Raw genomic sequence first — 21,102 nt, forward strand, 5'->3', positions numbered from 1 at the left:
ATTAAAGTAGGAGTGTTTTTTTTCTTCTTTTCTGCATATGCATCTTTCTTTCATCGCGAAACCGACCACTGGTGTGCGTGGCCGAAGAGCTCTATTTTCATGTCATCCAACAAATGTAAACGCTTGGAGTTTCTTAAATGCCATTGGTACTTGGATTGGAACTGGTGCTATGGTCAGATGACGTGAAAATAGAGTTCCCTCGACCATGCACACAGTGGTGGGTTTTGCGTCGAAAGAAAGATGCATGTGCAGAAAAGAACCCCATTCCTATTTTAGAATGTGGTAGTGGATCTCTGATGTTATGGAGATATTTTGCTTCCACTGGCCTTGGGGCCCTTGTTAGCAGACACTCCTATCCAGGACCTAAGTGTATATACTGGTAGAATAAAAAAAGACAAGGGGATAGAAATGTTGACTTTTTAATGTTGACGTCTAGTTAATATTTTTCTCACCCTTGTGCACACAGTTCCTGTCCAACCGGAACCAGCCAAAATCGACTCCTTCAGTGAGAGTCATGTCACCCTGTCATGGGGAGCCCCCAAGGCATCCCAAGGCGTAGAACTGACGTACCTGGTCAAATACACCACTGAATTCTGGAATTTGACAAAGAATGTCACTGTGAAAAATGCCACCACCTATATATTTCATGGGTTGCATGCTGGGACCAACTACGACTTCGAAGTACGAGTGAAGGCGGGAACCCAGGAAAGCAGTCCGGTCACAGTATCACAGATGACAAGTAAATGAAACAATATCTTGTTTACAAATGTAATAATAATAGTGACTATAGTGACTATCATCACTCCCTTACGTCTCAACTCCCTACATCTCTATATTGCCCTTTCTCTCTCCTCTCTCTACTCTCTCTCTCTCTGTCTGCCTGCCTGTCTGTCACTGCCAGTTCCTAAGAAGAGGGTTCTGACTATTACCATGAAGTGTTCGTCCAGCGTACCCCTCTACTGCGAGGACATCCGCACACAGACAGAGGTCCTGTCAAAGGTGAGGTCATCATCATCAAATCCTCCAATCGCATGGCATTCATCACCAAACCTTTTAATCACATTACGTATGTACATTGTAGTCATTTTTATCAGACTCTCCTATCCAGAGCCACTTACAATGAATTGGTGGGACAACCGCATACTGTATCAGGGTCATTGCAAGAACAATCTTTGATTAAAAACAATTTAAAAAATCAGCGACAGGGATGCTAGTAAGAGTAAATAGAAAAAAACTTGCCGAAGTTCAGTGTCATATGTGTTCCCCATCACATACACAATAAAAAGACTATGCAAAGTAAATCAAATGGATGTTTTCCTATAACACATCTCATACAAAACTGAGTCTGTCCTTATTTCTGTTACAGTTGCAGGAGCATTTCCGCAAGGAGTTCTACAAGAAGATAGATATTGTGTTCTGGGAACTGGACTGGAGAGAGGCATAATATCTCACACAAGCTTGACCAAATACTACTACTTTAATACACATTTAAGGGAATTTGCCGCAACACTTTTGGTCCCCTAAAATGGGGGTACTATATACAAAAAGCGCTGTAATTTCTGCACGGTTCACCCGATATAAATGAAAATACCCTCAAATTAAAGAGTACAGAGTACATATCTACTTTAACCTCGTAGTCACTGTATCATTTCAAATCCAAAGTGCTGGATTACAGAGCCAAAACAAAAAAAAATACTGTCCCAATACTTTGGGAGCTCACTGTATGTGTGTTGAATTCCTTGTCCTTGTTTTCAAGATGTCATGTTTTCTTTGCAAATGCATTTTTAGTAACATATTGTCTCTTACCAATTGTCAAATGAATCAATGAAAATGTACTCCATCTGACTGTGGTGTGGCTAAAACTACATTATGTAATCAACTTAGCTTTTCTAGTGTAAAACAAGTATTTTCTAGTAAGTCTCTGTGCAGCTCAATCAAGAAGGCACCTGATGTTGAAGATGATTGGTTTTTCGATTCAAACATTTTTGCTTGTTTGACGCTATGCTGTTTGTTTGGTTTTTTTACAACTTGGTCGGCCATGTTACGTGGGGTAGTGGATAACTATTGGACTATTTGTAGCAAATAGCAATCGATAACTACTGTATTGTACGACGATGCAATGCCCCAAACGTGTAATTCATTGGTGCACTAACCGAAAATGTAGCATTTTGCTCCATTCCAGTAGTTAAAAAACACAAGTGAAAACTAAGTGCTTAGTGAGCGGAGACGATGCATGTCCAACATTTCCATTCTCTGAAACCAACCACGAAGCACAGCAGTTGTTCAAAGTAACTAGATAGCTCGGGAGCTAAATGGCTTCTCATATCTGTGAAAACCAAGGCTATCTAATGAGTTATCTTGTTGACCTCAGCATGTAAGCACGGGTACTACTAGCTAGCTAGTTAAAGGGACATTCCACTCCAAAATCTAACGTTGTTAGATTATGTTTTAGACCTATGTCAAGATCCACATCCCATTACCATCAATTCCAAATGAATGGAATTGGACATTTCCGAACAATCTCTCTTTGAAGATGTGTTGCAACTCCCCTGTTGCGAGACGTTCTCCACTATAGCCTGCAAAAGCATCTCCTTTCACCGGTAATTATGACACTCTTTTGTTTGGAGGATGAGCAATGATGAAAGACGTGTTTTATCATCACAATTTCCTAAAACCTAGAAACATTATGGGCCAGTTTCCTGGATACAGCGTAAGCCTTTTCCTAGTCTAAAAAACATTCTCAATGGAGAATCTCCATATAAATATGTTTTTTTTAGTCCTGATCGGGACTAATCTGTGTCCGGGAAACTGTCCCGTAGTGTATAATCAGCATGCACAGTTATTCTCTCATTTCTTCATTGCATAGCATACTTGTGCCCTATACCAAAACCAACCCCTACCCCATGGCACTTCTACCTTGTCCCCTGTGTCTTCTCCATAGGTTTCCTAGGAACACAGAGCGAAGGCTCCAGTGGTGTTCTGCCCCCATCTGACAAAGTCCTGACCAGCAGTGGATCCCCAGCACCTAACGTTTGTTCCGCAGCAAGCACTTCACCCACATGTTTGACCTCACGGGCCAGATGGTCAGACTTAGGGGCCAGATGGTCAGACTGAGGGGCCAGATGGTCAGACTGAGGGACCATACCGTACCCTCAGTCTTCAACTTCCGCCAGAGGAGGAAGGTAGGTATACAATCCAAAAACATCCCCATGACACTAAACACTAGACGGTACAGAAACAATATAGCCTAGAGACACTTTCCTATCACAATGTAGTCCCTAGTCCATAGGGTAGAGTGGGATAAGTTGAGCCTTTTTTAACACTCAACATCATTCCATTAATGAAATTATACTATTCTTTCTAACAAAGATATCTACATATATTTCAGGATGTTGTGCATCCCTGGATATACTCGGAATTCATGTAAACATTGCCGTTTTGAAAACAGCTTGCTCCCGGGAATGGGATAAATTGAGCCGCAGGACATACCTTTTTAAAACCACGTCTGTCTTTATTTCCCAAACACTATTTGGGACAGGCATTTTGTCATTTAAGCTTCTTTTAAAACAGGCTTAACACCTAACAAACACTTTACTGTTTTTTAAACACATATCCCAGTGATAATGCCTTGCTTTACGCCTGGGAAGAAAACACTTTCCTTTGCTCATCTTGCCATTGGCTCTATTAGCTCACACAGCCTCAAGGATGCACTTTCATTCTATGTTTAGGACCTCATATTGAAGCTTATATAGACTCCAACGTACCTATAGAACAGTCTTAAAGCTGCAATATGTAACTTTTTGGGCAACCCGACCAAATTTACATAGAAATGTGAGTTATAGATCTGTTCTCATTAAAAGCACGTGGATCTGTTCTATGGTGTTATTTCTATGCTTTCGGTTTGGTACACCAGCTTCAGACAGCTGAAAATACAATATTTCGGGTTATGGAAAAGATATTTCACAGCGGTTTAGATGGTACAATGATTCTCTACACTATACTTGCTTGTTAGGGGAACTATTATAATTTGAGTAACTAGGAATTGGTGGAGCGATTTCAGCATAGTGCATCTTTGAAATGATCTACATTGGTTTAGAATTTTAATTGTCATTGTATTTTTACCTCACTTGCTTACCACTTTTCCATGTGGCTTCTTCCCTCACGGACTTCATGAAATGATGACCTCTTCCTAAATATTTAGTAAAATTTTACATTTTGTGTATGGTTTCCCAGAAACAAGGGTGGCTCAACTTACCCCACTCTCCCCTAATCAACCCCGAGTCCCTATCTCTAGAGCAGGGTTTCTCTAACTAGGTCCTGGGCTCCCCCTTGGGTGTACGTCTTGGTGTTTGCCTAAGCACTACACAGCTGATTCAAATAAACAACTCATAATCAAGCTTTGGTTATTTGAATCAGCTCTGAAGTGCTAGGTGCACAAAATCAATCTGTAGAATACAAATATATGTTATAGCAAATATACACCCCCATAGTCTACATGTCAAACAACAGATGTATGGAGTGGGTCACAAGGTTAGAATTTGTATGAAAAATATTAAATATTCACAGCAGACAGCATCTGCGGTGAAGACTGTTTTCATTGTGGGGAAAATAGGGTCTGGTCCTCAAAAACAAGGTTCCCCTCATTATCCTTACCCGAGCCATCTCTCCCTGGTACCTCATAAAACACAACATTTCTCCACCATACATGACAATGACAATGGTTTGGCTAAGCAGAAACTGCATCTAATTAAAATCCTCAACCAAACAAATGTTTTTTTTTTGTAGTGTGGATGTTAATGATGAATACTGTACTGAGATAAATTGGATGATTTATGTGACTATTTGCTGGAGACCGACTGGGTTTTCATATAGCCATAATGTTGGTCACGGTTCTTCTTGTCAAAGCAGTTCCATAGGCTAGAGCCAATCTCAGTGTTCAGACAATTGACCCATGTATCTTTTACACAGCCTACTACACTGCAGCCTAGACCACAATCTGTATATACACTTTTTAATAGGACTTCCCTATCTGTCATTTACTTCACTTGTTTTCATTAATCAATAATTAAAACCCCAACAAAAATATTTAGTACAGTTGCTACCTCAGTGCCTAAATCAAAAAGCATTGTTTAGATGTTAAACTCCGATAATAAGACAATTTCATCTTGTAATTTGTTTGTATTTCTAATACTCCCTCGTTAGTTCTAAAAGCTACGGCACTCGGGACAGAGCCAGCGGAGCGACAGCATCAGCGCCAAGCGGACCTCCACAGAGTCGCCACCATGCTTCCCATTGTCACTCACGGTGCCTATCACTATCGCTGACCCATTTTATGACTCTTCATGAGTAGGTCTCTTCATGTATGAGAACACTCATTCTGTACTTTACAGGCCCACTCCACCCTAAACAAACAGATTCACATGCACTCTATCTATTTCAGATGAGTCAGTTGACAATGTTATGATCTACTGACTCTTAAAGTCAAAGTACATCGTGAATATAGGAGTAGCCGACAGGTTTTTATGACTGCGACCTGTTGGTTCTTCTTCTAGTGATTCCTATGAATCTTTCAATCCTAAACCAACATGCTTCTGTGTGGCATCCTATGCGTTTAGCTATCTTGTCCCTGCCCTGTCTGCCTCACATAGCATCCTCTCCCCCTATCGTGTGGACTCCAGATGCAGGCTGTGTCCAGAGCGGTGGCTGCAGTTCTGGGGGCGTTGCTACTACTTCTCTGTGCGCCTGGAGGAAAACAGGAAGTGGAGGGAGAGCTCTGAGTTATGTCAGCAGCGCAACGACAGCCTGGCTGCCATAGAGGAGCACACTGAGATGGTGTAAGGAGGAGAGGGAGGGATGTAAAAAGAGAGCGTTTGTGTGAGAGAGCAAACGATGTAACGTAGATTGAGGTATGTCTTTTTGTGATAACTCAATCTGAGGAGAGGAGAGTGGGAAAGAATAAGATGAGCCAACAGGGTTGTTGGACTCGGAGCGTAGGGTCTGTGCAGACCCGAGGGGGGGCGGGAGTCTATTTGCTGTGGACTGTGAGGCCTATGGACCCTGGGTGTGTGTGAGAGAGGCGTTGGCCTGGATGCCAGGTAACAAATAACCCCAGTATCTGTCCACCTGTGTGAAATCCATTCAAGATCATAAACCACTACTAAGGACTTCACAGTGAATAAAAATAAACATACTCTACTTATATCTCTTGTAGATATTGTAGGGTTGTATTACTGTATGCATAACAGCATTAGGTTTTTGACCTCTCCTGTATATGTTATCATCTCTTTCAATCATTCGTAACATCTGATGCTTAGCGTTCTTCCTGTTCAGCATTTGTTTATTGGTATCCACGGTGTTGTTTTCAATGTTTGTCATTTCACATGAGCCTGGAGGGGTGGGTGATCACGCCATCATTGCTATGGGTGGGGTTGTACAGGGATACTGTAGGTGTCGGAGCACATGTACAACATCATAGAGCTGTTTGTGTGCAGTATTCTAACAACCACACTTGCGCTATGCAGAACTCTCACTAGAAAATGTCATGTGACCTTCATAAGCTCCCCAGACAATTATAAACTGAGTGTTATTTTTGTCAAATGCAGAACTGTGAAGAAATGTGTGCTTCTTTCACAATCAGAGTTTTAGCTCGTTAAAGAGGCTGCCTCTTATTTAGGAAGAATGATTCTTAATCATGAGGTTATGATGTCAATGTAATTCAATTAAATAATTGTCCCTCTTACAAGCAGTTAAATGCAGCTAATTTGATTCTTTTCAAATAGATTGAAGTCAAAACTCTAACTCGACGACTCAGGAACATTCACTGTCTTCTTGCTAAGCAACTCCAGTGAAGATTTGACCTTGTGTTTTAGGTTACTGTCCTGCTAAAAGGTGAATTAATCTCCCAGTGTCTGGTGGAAAGCAGATTGAACCAGGTTTTCCTCTAGGATTTTGCCTGTTGATTTTTTAAATCCTTTTTGTCCTTAACAATTACCAGCATACCCATAACATGATGCAGCCACAACTATGCTTGAAAATATGGAGAGTAGTACTCAGTAATGTGTTGTATTGGATTTGCCCCAAACATAACACTTTGTATTCAGTGCAAAAGTGAATTGCTTTGCCACATTCTTTGCAGTATTGCTTTAGTGCCTTGTTGCAAAGAGAATGCATGTTTTGGAATATGTTTTATTCTGTACAGGCTTCCTTCTTTTTACTCTGTCAATTAAGTTACTATTATGAAGAAACTACAATGTTGTTGATCCATCCTCAGTTTTCTCCTATCACAGCCATTCAACTCTGTAACTGTTTTAAAGTAATCATTGGCCTCATGGTGAAATCCCTGAGCGGTTTCCTTCCTCTCTGGCAACTGAGTTAGGAAGGATGCCTGTATCTTTGTAGTGACTGGCTGTATTGATACACCATCTAAAGTGTAATTAATAACTTCACCATGATCAAAGGGATATTCAATGTCTGCTTGTTTTTTTTTTACCCATCTACCAATAGGTGCCCTTCATTGCTAGGCATTGCAAAACCTCTCTGGTCTTTGTGGTTAAATCCGTTTGAAATTCACTGCTCTGCTGAGGGACCTGACAGATAATTGTGTGTGTGGGGTAGAGAGATGAGGTAGTCATTCAAAAAAACAGTATTATTGCACACAGAGTCCATGCAACTTATTATGTGAATTGTTAAGCAAATTCTTACTCCTGAACTTGAGGCTTGCCACAACAAAGGGGTTGAATACATATTGACTCAAGCGTTTCATTTTTTATTAATTTGTACACATTTCTAAAAACATAATTCCATTTTGACATTGTGTTGTATTGTGAGTTGGCCAGTGACAAATCGAAATGTAATCATTTTAAATTCAGGCGATAACACAACAAAATGTGGAAAAAGTCAAGGGGTGTGAATACTTTCTGAAGGGACTGTATACATATTATGAAAGTGTGTAAATATATGAAGACATAAAGGTATAGATACTGTATATAGGTAAATAGATACACTGCAATATATAGATATATTGTAGTTAGATTTCCTCAGTATACATTTCTCATCTTCCATCTAGCTAGCTGTTTCAGTATTATAATGCAATTTATATACAGTATTTAGTTGTTTTTTTACGTATTAAAACGAGGGGGGGGGGGGGGGGGTTCAGACATGTACTGTTTAAATCTAGCTTGTCAAATTCATTTGTTTTATTTTAGGGTATGAAGTTGCCTATTTGCTTCTTCCCATATAGCTCTTAAGATCCATACAGAAGTGTCAAGGCCAACTGTTGTCAAAACAGGGCAAACCCATCCTCAACCCAAGGCTTTGCGGGTCAAAGTGTCAACTGCTCAAACTCTTCTCCAATGGTTTTCTCTTATTCTTGGTACTTTATTGATCAATGAATCTTATTGATTAACCAGAGTCCACTCCACACACCTGGTTGTCCAAGTCCAAATAAGCCAGTGATTGAAAGGCGGAGGAAAACCAGATCTGTAGTCAGCTTATGTTGGGGAGAATCTCTTAACCAAAGACCTGTGATGTCTTCAAAGTGTAGAGACCTTGTGTGGCGAGATGATGGTGATGAGTGAGCGCCCGTCCAGCGGGGCAAACACCGGGTACAGCTTCTCCTTGAACTTGCCTGTGAATGTATAGATGTGGGTCTTGGTCTCTGCGTTGTAGAAGGAGATCTGTCCTTCCTCGTAGTCTAGATAGATCCCCATCCGGCGGGCCACCAGACCCAGGGGCAGGGGCGTCTCAGGCTTGGTACAGGCGTAGAACTGGTGCATGCTGCGCCACAGGGTCCAGTAGCCAGTCTGCGGGCTCATGGGGAAGCGGCCCTGGCGTTCGGCACTCGCCGTGGTCAGGCCGACCCGCCAGTAGCCGTTGTTGGCTATGTCGACTTCCCAGTAGTGCCGTCCGGAGGCGTATCCCTCCCAGCCCAGCACGCCAGGCCAGGCGTCGAAGCGCTGGGAACTGAAGGGCAGATTGGACTCAGATATGCCCTCCTGGACCTTGCGGTGGTCATCTGAGAGCTGGAGCCACAGGTGGTTGGTCATGGGGTCAAAGGTCACATCGGCTACAGAGAGGAGAGAGTTGACAACTTTTTGAAATGTGCTACACATGTTTTACTTTCACCATTTTAAATAACATTCTGTCATCCATTTTCCACTCTTCGTCTTTTCTATCCTAGCAGTACCAATATTTTGTTGTAAGTTTAAGGTTTGGGCAAAATGTGTGAAAATGCTTTAAATGTATACTTTTATTCATTCTTCTTTTCTGTGATTCTTTTTAAATGTATTAATAGTTCATATTAAAGCATGTGTCCAAATAGACGGATAGTTACCTGATGCACTGATCATCCAGTTCCACACTGAGTTAGGGATGTATCTTGGAGTGCCTGCCTTCCAGGTGCACTGCTTCGCTGACAGCCACAGCGGAGAAATGCCACCCTGAAAATAGGAACACAGAGAAAGTGTATGAATGTAGGTAAAGAATTGTCTTTAATAGTTTCATTTCCACCATATTACTGTGAGCTGAAATGGTATACAGCGTATTCGATAAGTATTCAGACCCCTTCCCTTTTCCCACATTTTGTTACGTTACAGCCTTATTCTAAAATGGCTTAAATACATTTTTTCTCACGTTAATCTACACACACTAACTCATAATGACAAAGCGAAAACTGTTGTTTTGCTAATTAAAAAAGTATTCAGACCCTTTGCTATGAGACTTCAAATTGAGCTCCAGTGCATTGTGTTTCCATTGAACATCCTTCAGATGTTTCTACAACTTTACCTGTGGTAAATTTAATTAATAGGACATGATTTGGAAAGGCACATGCGTGTCTATATAATACCCACAGTTGACAGTGCATGTCAGAGCAAAAACCAAGCCATGAGGTCGAAGGAATTGTCCGTAGAGCTCTGAGACAGGATTGTGTCGAGGCACAGATCTGGGGAAGGGTACCAAAACATTTCTGCAGCATTAAAGGTCCCAAAGAACACAGTGGCCTCCATCATTCTTAAATGGAAGAAATTTGAAACCACAAAGACTCTTCCTAGACATGGCCGCCCGGCCAAACTGAGCAATCAGACAAGAAGGGCCTTGGTCAGGGATGTGACCAAGAACCCGGTGGTCACTCTGACAGAGCTCCAGAGTTCCTCTGTAGAGACCTTCCAGAAGGACAACCATCTCACTCCACCAATCAGGCCTTTTATGGTAGATTGGCCAGACAGAAGCCACTCTTCAGTAAAATGAACATGACAGCCCGATTGTCGTTTGCCAAAAGGCACCAAAAGGACTCAGACCATGAGAAACAAGATTCTTTAGTCTGATGAAACCAAGATTGCACTCTTTGGCCTGAATGCCAAGTGCCACTTCTGGAGGAAACCGGGCACCATCTCTACGGTGAAGCATGGTGGTGGCAGCATCATGTTGTGGGGATGTTTTCAGCTTGCAGGCTCTTGAAGACTAATCAAGATCGAGGGAAAGATGAACGGAGTGAAGTACAGAGAGATCCTTGATGAAAACCTGCTCCAGAGCGCTCAGGACTTCAGACTGGGGCGAAGGTTCACCTTCCAACAGGACAACAACCCTAAGCACACAGCTAAGACAATGCAGGAGTGGCTTCGGGACAAGTTTCTGAATGTCCTTAAGTGGCACAGCCAGAGCCCGGACTTGAACTCGATCGAGCATCTCTGGAGAGACCTGAAAATTGCTGTGTAGCGAGCTGACAAAGCTTGAGAGGATCTGCAGAGAAGAACAGGAGAAACTCCCCAAATCAGGTGTGCCTCGAGTCTAAAGGCACTGCATGTATATTTGATAATGTAGACTATATAACTGTATGACTGATTCTCAATCTATGTTTAAGAGGAAATATTGCTAATTTCAATGGATTCTGGCAAGTGTACGACTTCAGAAAAGAAGAAGTTGTACATAACATTCTGAGTTATGTTTTATGAGGAGCTCTAATAAACTACTTCTCTAACTTAGTGTTGACCACTTTTACAGCTTTTTCCCTTCATTTTTTGGGAGGTGTGTATGTTTTTGTGTTTGCTTGTGTGTTTTTGTGTGTGGGCGTGTGTGTGTGTCGTCTCACCTTGCAGTCCTCCTTGAGCAGTGACCAAGTAATGAACTCCAGTAAGGGCAGGAGGTTGATCAGTCTCTTCTTCCTCAGACCCAGCAGACGCAGAACATTGCCTAGCTCATTGCTCTGCACCCCACAACGCTGTGTAGACAAACACATGGCCAGACAGACGTTAATACCAAGTAATCTCTATCCTATCACACTTTTTAGCCCTTAAGCTAAATGGTATCTATTTGGTAGCAAATCTGCAGATAGCAGTTAACCAATGCTGTTTGAATGCTAGGTTATACAAATTGCTATCCGTTTGGAACACAGTTTTTCCCCCATTTCCATCCTCGGTAATGTCCCTTTGTTTCTCATATACATTTGTATCCTTGACCTTGACCCGTCACCCCTGACCTCTCACCTCTGAGGCGCTCTGTAGCTCCTTGGCCCACTCCATGATCCTCTGCTGCACTTCCTCATCGGGATCCATCTCGCCATCCTTGTTTTCTTCTTCCTCCTCCTCCTCACATCTCTCCTGCACCCAGGGCCTAGCCTTCGCCAGCTGAGGAGGCACAGAGGAATACAGTTGAAGGTTTTCAGTCACATTCAACGTAATTTATTTATGAATCAATTCTGTCTGAATTTAAGCATGCTCCCTCTTATTCTCTCGCTCTCCCTCTCTCTCCATCCCCTTCCGGAGGATCTGAGCCCTAGGACCATGCCTAAGGACTACCTGGCCCGATGACTCCTGGCTGCCTCCAGTCCACCTGGTTGTGCTGCTACTCCAATTTCAACTGTTCTGCCTGCGACTATGGAACCCTGACCTGTTCACTGGACATGCTACCTTGTCCCGGGCCTGGTGTTTATGACTCTCTCTCTCTCTCTGCTGTCTTGACCTCTGAATGACCCTGCTCGTCAGCTGTGAACGTTTGAACATCTTGAAGAACAATCTGACCTTAATGGCCATGCACCATCTCCACCCGGCACAGCCAGAAGATGACTGGCCAGCCCTCAGAGCCTGGTTCCTCTTTAGGTTTCTTCCTAGGTTCCTGCCTTTCTAGGGAGTTTGCCATAGCCACCGTGCTTCTACATCTGCATTGCTTGTTGTTTGGGGTTTTAGGCTGGGTTTCCGTGCAGCACTTTGTGACATCCGCTGATGTCACAAGAGCTTTATAAATACATTTGATTAATTGATAGTTATGATACTTCAAGCGAACATTTGATAGAGTACACACAACAAAAAAAAAGTCAGTATTCGTTTTTTTTCTCGCCTTGTCGACGCTGTTGAGCTCATTGGCCCACAGCACAATGAGTTTCCTGCTCTCTTCCAGACTGCGTTCTGTTTTCAGTTCCACCGGGGTCTCTCCTTTACTGGTGCCCTTCCCCGCATCACTGCCACTCTGCAACAAGACAACACAGCAACCAGGTCAATACCATACTGTACATTCTCAATAGTGTGTATAGCTATCTCATCTCAATCACCTTAATGTCAAAGCAATGTTGTAGAAATTCCTGCAAAAAGGCAAAAACAACTAGGCATCAAGTAAATTACTAGATCAAATCAATTCAAAATGGGATCAAATCAATTCAAAATGGGATCAAATCAATTCAAAATAGGATGGTTGAGAGTGTTTTTTGTTTACGTAACCCTGTTACTGCCTGGGAGGCCAGAAGCCAGGTCAGCACTCCCCGCCATATCTCCAACCCCATCTGGCCCCCCTTGCATTTCAACACGTTTTCATATCATATGCTATCTGTGAGGCCCTCGCCGACCCCCCCCCTGACAGAAGCCACTCTAAGCCGGGCCTACTATTTTTCCTTCACCTCACATTTTGCATTAATACAAATAAAGGACAAAATAACACTCACTAGGTACTATCATACTAACATTGTACATGTGTATATATCTGAACTTTCTCAGTCACTGCTTTTGTTCCCTCCTCCCTTGTTCTTTATATAGATATATATCTCCCCCTCCCCTCCCTCTCTCTCCCTTTCAGGGTCCTACTGTACCTTGCAGACTTGGGCCACCTGCTCCTTCCAATGGTTGATGAAGTGGACACATTCCTGCAGACTGCGCAGGTTCTTCATGCCATTCTGATGAGGGTGTTGCTACAAAGGACACACGCACACACATACAGTATGAATGGATGAATCAGAATTTGTTGGGTAACATAAATAAGATATTTTATTTACATAATATGCTTATGTAAATACTTGTCATTAGAATGTTTCCCTTTGGACTATAGGGTTGGCAGTTGCACTTATCCCTTCTCAGCTAGGGCTCAGTCACTTGGGGCCCGGAGAGGTCAGGCTTGTCTTCATATGTGAATGTATCTGTCAAACCATCTGGTGATATGCAGAATATCAGAAGGGGAGGAGGACAGAATGGAACATTGTCTTCTTATGTGAATGTGTCTTTACCTATTCCTAAACCATGTGAAGGGATGGCGTGATTAATGGGCAACCAATTAATTGTCTCCACAATGTCTGTACGCCAGTCACTCCCTCCTTTTCCCATTGGGGGGAGGAGTATGGCGGTGTCTGGAACCATTGTATGACCCCTCTGATGTTGCACTTGTCTTTCATAGTATATGACCTAGAGGCTCACTCCCCTCAGTGAGCTTGTCCAGGAGTGGGGTGTACTTGAGATGGGAGTATCTAGAGTTGACAATTGATATATGCCATTGGATGAGTTGGTGTTCTTGTACTATGAAGTACCAGGAACGAGATTAGAACCTCGTCTTAGAGACCAAACTGAACGATAATTTATAGCTAATGCTATCTGGCTATGGGATACTCCTCTCTCAAGTAAAAGGCCCTTTGTGAACAGTTCCTAAGATCTGTGGTTCGTCATGTAAGTTGAGAGGGGTGTATCTTGGCTATAAAAGATATTTGTATTCTTATGCAGGGACTCTCAGAATTAATTATAGACACTGAATTGATCTGAGAGTCAAAGGGCTATTGTGAAGCTCATATTATTAAAGATGAAGTTTAAGTATAACTGACTGGTGTGTGGTTTGTAACTCTCCTCATTTGGTAATACAGGAAATTGCTACGACAACAGGTAGGCAGGTAAAGGTAGAAAAACAATTGATATATGCCATTGGATGAGTTGGTGTTCTTGTACTATGAAGTACAAAGGAACATATACAGGTAGAAGAGTAGACAATTTAACAGGAAGAGTTTGGGATGGACTGGATGCTGATGTGATGCTGTGAGTGGATGGAGGTGTGTGTGCGTGCATGTGTGTAGCCTACCAATGAGCGATGTGTGGAGGGGGCACTGCTCTTGCGGGGGCTGGTAGGGGCTGAGCTGTGGGCCTGGAGGTCCTCTTCAGGAAGGTTCCAGCGCACCGCCCCAATGGATTGACTCTGGGTAGAGCTCTCCAACTTCAGCTGGGAGTTAAGCTCTGGAGGTGAAATAGTGATAAAATTAGATTAGAGTGGATGAGGGGAGGGGATGCACATACATTTTAGAGTCAGATTTAACTAAGCGTATACATTTAACTACGTCAGATTTAATTAAATCAAATGAGTTATTGCTTAAAGGCCCAGTGCAGTCAAAAATTCAATTTCCTGTGATTTATATATATTTCCACACTATGAAGTTGGAATAATACTGTGAAATTGGGAAGATTGTGATAATTCCCTTTTAGTGTAAGAGCTATTTGAAAAGACCGCCTGAAATTTCAGCCTGTTGTGGTGGGATGGAGTTTTGGCCTGCTGGCGACATCACCACATTAAATTAGTTAATAGACCAATAAGAAAGAGAGCTAGTTTTAACAGCTAGTTTTCAGTTTTCCCCTTCCCACAGACCCCTTCCAAACAGTCCTGTCAAAATTCTTGCTCGAGAAATTGCTCTTTGTTTACCCACTGAACACGTAGGTCCATTCAATGTCTATTCCATGTTGGATCAACGTAATTTCGTGAAAGGACGTGGAAAAAAATGTTGATTCAACTTGTGTGTACCCGTTGGAAAGAAGCAATTGATACATTTTTGGACCATTTTAATGGGAAACAATCACAGTAATTGTTACCAGAAATGATTTGATATTGAGAATTTAAAAAAAATTCTGCATTGGACTTTCAAAAGATAAACAATTATAAAATAGTAACTATTTGCTCTATTGTTTATTGTTAATTATTACGAAGCGGCCGAGTCCTATGAACGGATACAGTAGATAGATTCATTGTTCGATGCTTGTATTTGATGATTGCCTAACTATTGGACGATTGTGATCTATCTGATTAGATAAAGATTTAATACCATTTTGGAATCAATTAATTATCCATATTAGAACAATAGATAATTATCCATGTAGTCACATTTAATATAATGGCATGCGATTCTAAATACTCTAGTTCTGAACAAAGGTTACATACACTACCGTTCAAAAGTTTGGGGTCACTTAGAAATGTCCTTGTTTTTGAAAGAAATGCACATTTTTTGTCCATTAAAATAACACCAAATTGATCAGAAATAAAGTGTAGACATTGTTAATGTTGTAAATGACTATTGTAGCTGGAAACGGCAGATTTGTTATGGAATATCTACATAGGCATACAGAGGCCCATTATCAGCAACCAACACTCCTGTGTTCCAATGGCACGTTGTGTTAGCTAATCCAAGTTTATAATTTTAAAAGGCTAATTGACCATTAGAAAACCCTTTTGCAATTATGTTAGCACATCTGAAAACGGTTGTCCTGATTAAAGAAGCAATAAAACTGGCCTTCTTTAGACTAGTTTAGTATCTGGAGTGTCAGCATTTGTGTGTTCGATTACAGGCCAAAATGGCCAGAAACAAATAACTTTCTTCTGAAACTCGTCAGTCTATTCTTGTTCTGAGAAATGAAGGCTATTCCATGCGAGAGATTGCCAAGAAACTGAAGATCTCATACAACGCTGTGTACTACTCCCTTCACAGAACAGCGCAAACTGGCCCTAACCAGAATAGAAAGAGGAATGGGAGGCCACGGTGCACAACTGAGCAAGAGGACAAGTACATTAGAGTGTCTAGTTTGAGAAACAGACGCCTCACAAGTCCTCAACTGGCAGCTTCATTAAATAATATCCGCAAAACACCAGTCTCAGCGTCAACAATGAAGAGGCGACTCCGGGATGCTGGCCTTCTAGGCAGAGTTCCTCTGTCCACTGTCTGTGTTCTTTTGCCCATCTTAATCTTTTCTTTTTATTGGCCAGTCTGAGATACGTCTTTTTCTTTGCAACTCTGCCTAGAAGGCCAGCATCCCAAAGTCGCCTCTTATGTGAAGATGTCGTGATGCATGAGGTAAATGGTGGTCACACCAGTGGTCACACCACTGGTTATCTGATCCATGCCCCTACCTTTTTTTTAAGGTGTCTGGGACCAACAGATGCATATCTGTAATCCCAGTCATGTGAAATCCATAGATTTTGGCTTAATGAATTTATTTTAATTGACCGATTTCCTTATACTGTAGCTCAGTAAAATTGACTAAAACATAATAATTTCAAACCTTGCTTACATTTGTATATGATCACATATATACAGTGCTTTCGGGAAAGTATTCAGACCCCTTGACTTTTTCCACATTTTATTACATTACAACCGTAATCTAAAATTGAATCAATTTAAAAAGTCAATTTTTTTTGCTAATTTATAAAAAATACAGAAATACCTTATTTACATAAGTATTCAGATCCTTTGCTATAAGACTCGCAATTGAGTTCAAGTCCATCCTGTTTCCATTGACCATCTTTGAGATGTATCTACAACTTCATTGGAGTGTGGTAAATTCAATTGATTGGACATGATTTGTAAAGGCACACAGCTGTCTATATAAGGTCCCACAGTTGACAGTGCATGTCAGATCAAAAACCAAGCCATGAGGTTGAAGGACTCAGGATTCTGTCTAGGTACAGATCTGGGGAAGGGTACCAAAATATTTCTGCAGCATTGACAGTCCCCAAGAACACAGGGACCTCCATCACTCTTAAATGGAAGAAGTTTGTAACCACCAAGACTCTTCCTAGAGCTGGCCTCCCAGCCAAACTGAGCAATCGGGGGAGAGGGGCCTTGGTCAGGGAGGTGACCAAGTACCCGCTGGTCCTCTGTGGAGATGGGAGAACCTTCCAGAAGGCCAGCCATCTCTGAAGCACACCACCAATCAGGTCTTTAAGGTAGAGTTGCCAGACGGAAGCCACTCCTCAGTAAAAAGCACATGACAGTGCGTTTGGAGTTTGCCAAAAGGCACCTAAAGACTCTCAGACCATGACAAACACGATTCTCTGACCAATATTAAACTCTTTGGCCTGAATGCTAAGATTCACATCTTTACGAAACCTGGCACCATCCCTACAGTGAAGCATGGTGGTGAGAGCATCATGCTGTGGGGATGTTTTTCAGGGGCAGGGACTGGGAGACTAGTCAGGATCAAGACAAAGACGAACAAAGCAAAGTACAGAGAGATCCTTGATGAAAACCTCCAGAGCACTCAGGACCTCAGACTGGGGCGAACGTTCACCTTCCAACAGGACAACGACCCTAAGCACACAGCCAAGACAATGCAGGAGTGGCCCAGCCAGAGCCTGGCCTTAAACCTGATCGAACATCTCTGGAGAGACCTGAAAATAGCTGTGCAGCAAATCTCCAACCTGATGGAGCTTGAGAGGATCTGCAGAGAAGAATGGGAGAAACTCCCCAAATACAGGTGTGCCACGCTTGTAGCGTTATACCCTAAAAGACTCAAGGCTGTAATCGCTGCAAAAGGTGCTTCAACAAAGTACTGAGTAAAGGGTCTGAATACTTGTGTAAATGTGATATATAATTAGCAGAAAAAGTCTAAAAACCTGTTTTTGCTTTGTCATTACGGGATATTGTGTGTAGATTGATGAGGGGAAAAAACGATTTAATCAATTTTAGAATAAGGCTGTAACCTAACAAAATGTGGAAAAAGTCTGAGTACTTTCGAAAGGCTTTGTATATATGTATAAGACAATAATGTATAACATATCTAATATATCTAATATTATAATATAATACTGTTAATAGGGAACAATACTTACTAGACACCTTCAGAATGCTCTTCATCTTGAACGTTTCCATCCTCAGTCCTGTATGGACAAGGTAGACTCTTTACAAAATATTCCACTTAACAATAGAGGCAAAGAGGCCACTGAGGATATTACTATGTATCCACATGTTGAATTTTACAAAATGGCACAACCTAATTAAAAACTGAAAGTCCACTAGCAAGCTTAGAATATACAACACAATGGTATGAAATATCTACACAAAATCGAAACGCAGATCTAAGACCAATGCCAGATGCCGTTGTTGAAGCTATGAAAATGACTTCAGTAGAGCGATATAATCTACATCATGATGAAAACTACAGCAATGGCTATGTCCTTACATCTGACGAAATGATAAAGAATGAAACATTTGAGATAAAAATCCCCAAATTCTAAATTCTACCCTATGCATGTAGGTCGGGCTGGTGCGCGGTCGTGGTGGTGGTGGTGTTAAGACTGGACAGCAAACCCTGCTCATCTACTGTTTTTGTTACATGCTGAGGTGGTTTAATCTTTGGACCTTTTATGGTGCTTGGGAAAGCGAGAAGGAGGGGGGATCTTTCTGCAGGTATAATCAGCCTACCTTCCCAGAAATCCATATTGGCTATACCATGAGGAGAGCGCGTGAGATTCTAGTCCAGCGATAAGGGGTCACACGTTGATTACATAAAGTGACACAGAATTACCATCTTTGGCTCCGTTTACACAGGCAGACCAATTCTGATCTTTTTTCCTTTAATTGGTCTTTTGACCAATCAGATCAGCTCTGAAAACAGGAGTGAAAGTAGATTTCTTACCTTACACCCAAGTTCGAGCACACATTTTTTTGTATAGCCAAGATGTCCAGTGGAGGCTGCTGAGGGGATGTTTTTCAGGGGCAAGGACTGGAAGACTAGTCAGGATCAAGACAAAGACGAACAAAGCAAAGTACAGAGATCCTTGATGAAAACCTCCAGAGCTCTCACCTCCTCAGACTGGGGCGAACGTTCACCTTCCAACAGGACAACGATCCTAAGCACACAGCCAAGACAATGCAGGAGTGACCTAGCCAGAGCCTCATAATAATGGTTGGAACGGAGCAAAAGGAATGGCATCAAACACATGTAAATCATGTTTGTTTTTTTATTTTTTTTATTTTTTAATTTACCCCCCTTTTTCTACCCAATTTCCAATTTTCGTCCACTGATTCCGCTCCATCCTTTACCACAATCCCACCCTCCCAAATTAAGGTGCCACCAACCTCCTGTGGTTTAATCAAAGAATTACATAGGCCTACACAATCCCTATTCAGTTCATATATGATCTCTGTGTGCCTAGTAGCCTAGGCCTAATAAAGATTTGTCATTTCACTTTAATCATGCATTCATTACCTTTTAATGTGGCATAAACACAGCCTGTCATGATGTTAACATCTGATTGTCAAACATTCACTTCAAAAACATTCACTTCGTTTTGTTGTTTTGTATTAGTTTTGTTCAGTGTTCGATCTTCCATTCAAAGAAATATGTACACTTACCACGCTGCGCCTTGGTCTCCTCCATATGACAACCGTGACACCGTGCTTACTGAGGTATAGCCTATACTGTCGCCGTGAAATGTCATTTTAGGAATGCCCATCTAAAACATCAAAACGCTTACAAACCCCAAGACAAAACACACCACATAAATAAACCCACGTCACACCCTGGCCTGACCAAAATAATAAAGAAAACACAAAATACATTTACATTTACAAATACATTTCAACTCAGTTTTTCACAATTCCTGACATTTAATCAGAGTAAGATTTCCCTGGCTTAGGTCAGTTAGGAACACTTTAACAATGTGAAATGTCAGAATAATAGTAGAGAGAATGATTTATTTCAGCTTTTCTTTCTTTCATCACATTCCCAGTGGGTCAGAAGTTTACATACACTCAATTGGTATTTGGTAGCATTGCCTTTAAATTGTTTAACTTGGGTCAATAGTTTCAGGTAGCCTTCCACAAGCTTCCCACAATAAGTTGGGGGAATTTTGGCCCATTACTCCTGACAGAGCTGGTGTAACTGAGTTGTTGTCCTTAAGCCATTTTGCCACAACTTTGGAAGTATGCTTGGGGTCATTGTCCTTTTGGAAGACCCATTTGCGACCAAGCATTAACTTCCTGACTGATGTCTTGAGATGTTGCTTCAATATATCCACATAATTTTCCTCCCTCATGGTGCCATCTATTTTGTGAAGTGCACCAGTCCCTCCTGCAGCAAAGCACCCCCGCAACATGATGCTGCCACCCATGTACTTCACGGTTGGGATGGTGTTCTTCGGCTTGCAAGCCTCCCCCTTTTTCCTCCAAACATAACAATGGTCATTATGGCCAAACAGTTCAATTTTTGTTTCATCAGACCAGAGGACATTTCTCCAAACAGTACAATCCTTCCCCATGTCCAGTTGCAAACCGTAGTCTGGCTTTTTTATGGCGGTTTTGGAGCAGTGGCTTCTTCCTTGCTGAGCAGCCTTTCAGATTATGTCGATATGGGACTCGTTTTACTGTGGATAAAGATACTTTTGTACCTGTTTCCTCCAGCATCTTCACAAGGTCCTTTGCTGTTGTTCTGGGATTGATTTGCACTTTTCGCAACAAAGTACGTTAATCTCTAGGAGACAGAACGTGTCTCCTTCCTGAGTGGCATGACGGCTGAGTGGTCCCATGGTGTTTATACTTGCGTACTATTGTTTGTACAGATAAATGTGGTACCTTCAGGCGTTTGGGAATTTCTCCCAAGGATAAACCAGACTTGTGGATCTGAGGTCTTGGCTGATTTCTTTTGATTTTCCCATGATGTCAAGCAAAGAGGCACCGAGTTTGAAGGTAGGCCTTTAAATACATCCACAGGTACACCTCCAATTGACTCAAATTATGTCAATTAGCCTATCAGAAACTTCTAAAGCCATTACATAATTTTCTGGAATTTTCCAAGATGTTTAAAGGCACAGTCAAATTAGTGT

The 21,102-nt window shown here is 41.8% G+C and overlaps 1 protein-coding gene and 1 long non-coding RNA gene across 2 annotated transcripts; one reads left to right on the forward strand and one right to left on the reverse strand.

Annotated features, from left to right (window-relative positions):
- Positions 1 to 833: 833 nt before the first annotated feature.
- On the forward strand, positions 834 to 1,629 carry LOC118966182. The gene is made up of 2 exons (XR_005053449.1): positions 834 to 999; positions 1,367 to 1,629. It is a non-coding gene; the product is annotated as an uncharacterized LOC118966182 (long non-coding RNA).
- A 6,115-nt stretch (positions 1,630 to 7,744) lies between these two features.
- On the reverse strand, positions 7,745 to 18,620 carry LOC110531826 (nuclear factor 7, brain-like). Its single transcript, XM_021615267.2, has 9 exons — positions 18,521 to 18,620; positions 18,109 to 18,156; positions 14,320 to 14,471; positions 13,073 to 13,171; positions 12,331 to 12,459; positions 11,481 to 11,621; positions 11,087 to 11,215; positions 9,332 to 9,437; positions 7,745 to 9,064 (listed from the first exon to the last, which is right to left on the reverse strand). The coding sequence occupies exons 2-9, from the start codon at positions 18,146 to 18,148 to the stop codon at positions 8,532 to 8,534; spliced, it is 1,329 nt and encodes a 442-aa protein (XP_021470942.2). The 5' UTR covers positions 18,149 to 18,156; positions 18,521 to 18,620; the 3' UTR covers positions 7,745 to 8,531.
- Between the last annotated feature and the right edge of the window lie 2,482 nt (positions 18,621 to 21,102).

The sequence above is a fragment of the Oncorhynchus mykiss genome, chromosome 9 (genome assembly GCF_013265735.2).
Source record: "Oncorhynchus mykiss isolate Arlee chromosome 9, USDA_OmykA_1.1, whole genome shotgun sequence".
NCBI classification, from domain to species: Eukaryota; Metazoa; Chordata; class Actinopteri; order Salmoniformes; family Salmonidae; genus Oncorhynchus; species Oncorhynchus mykiss.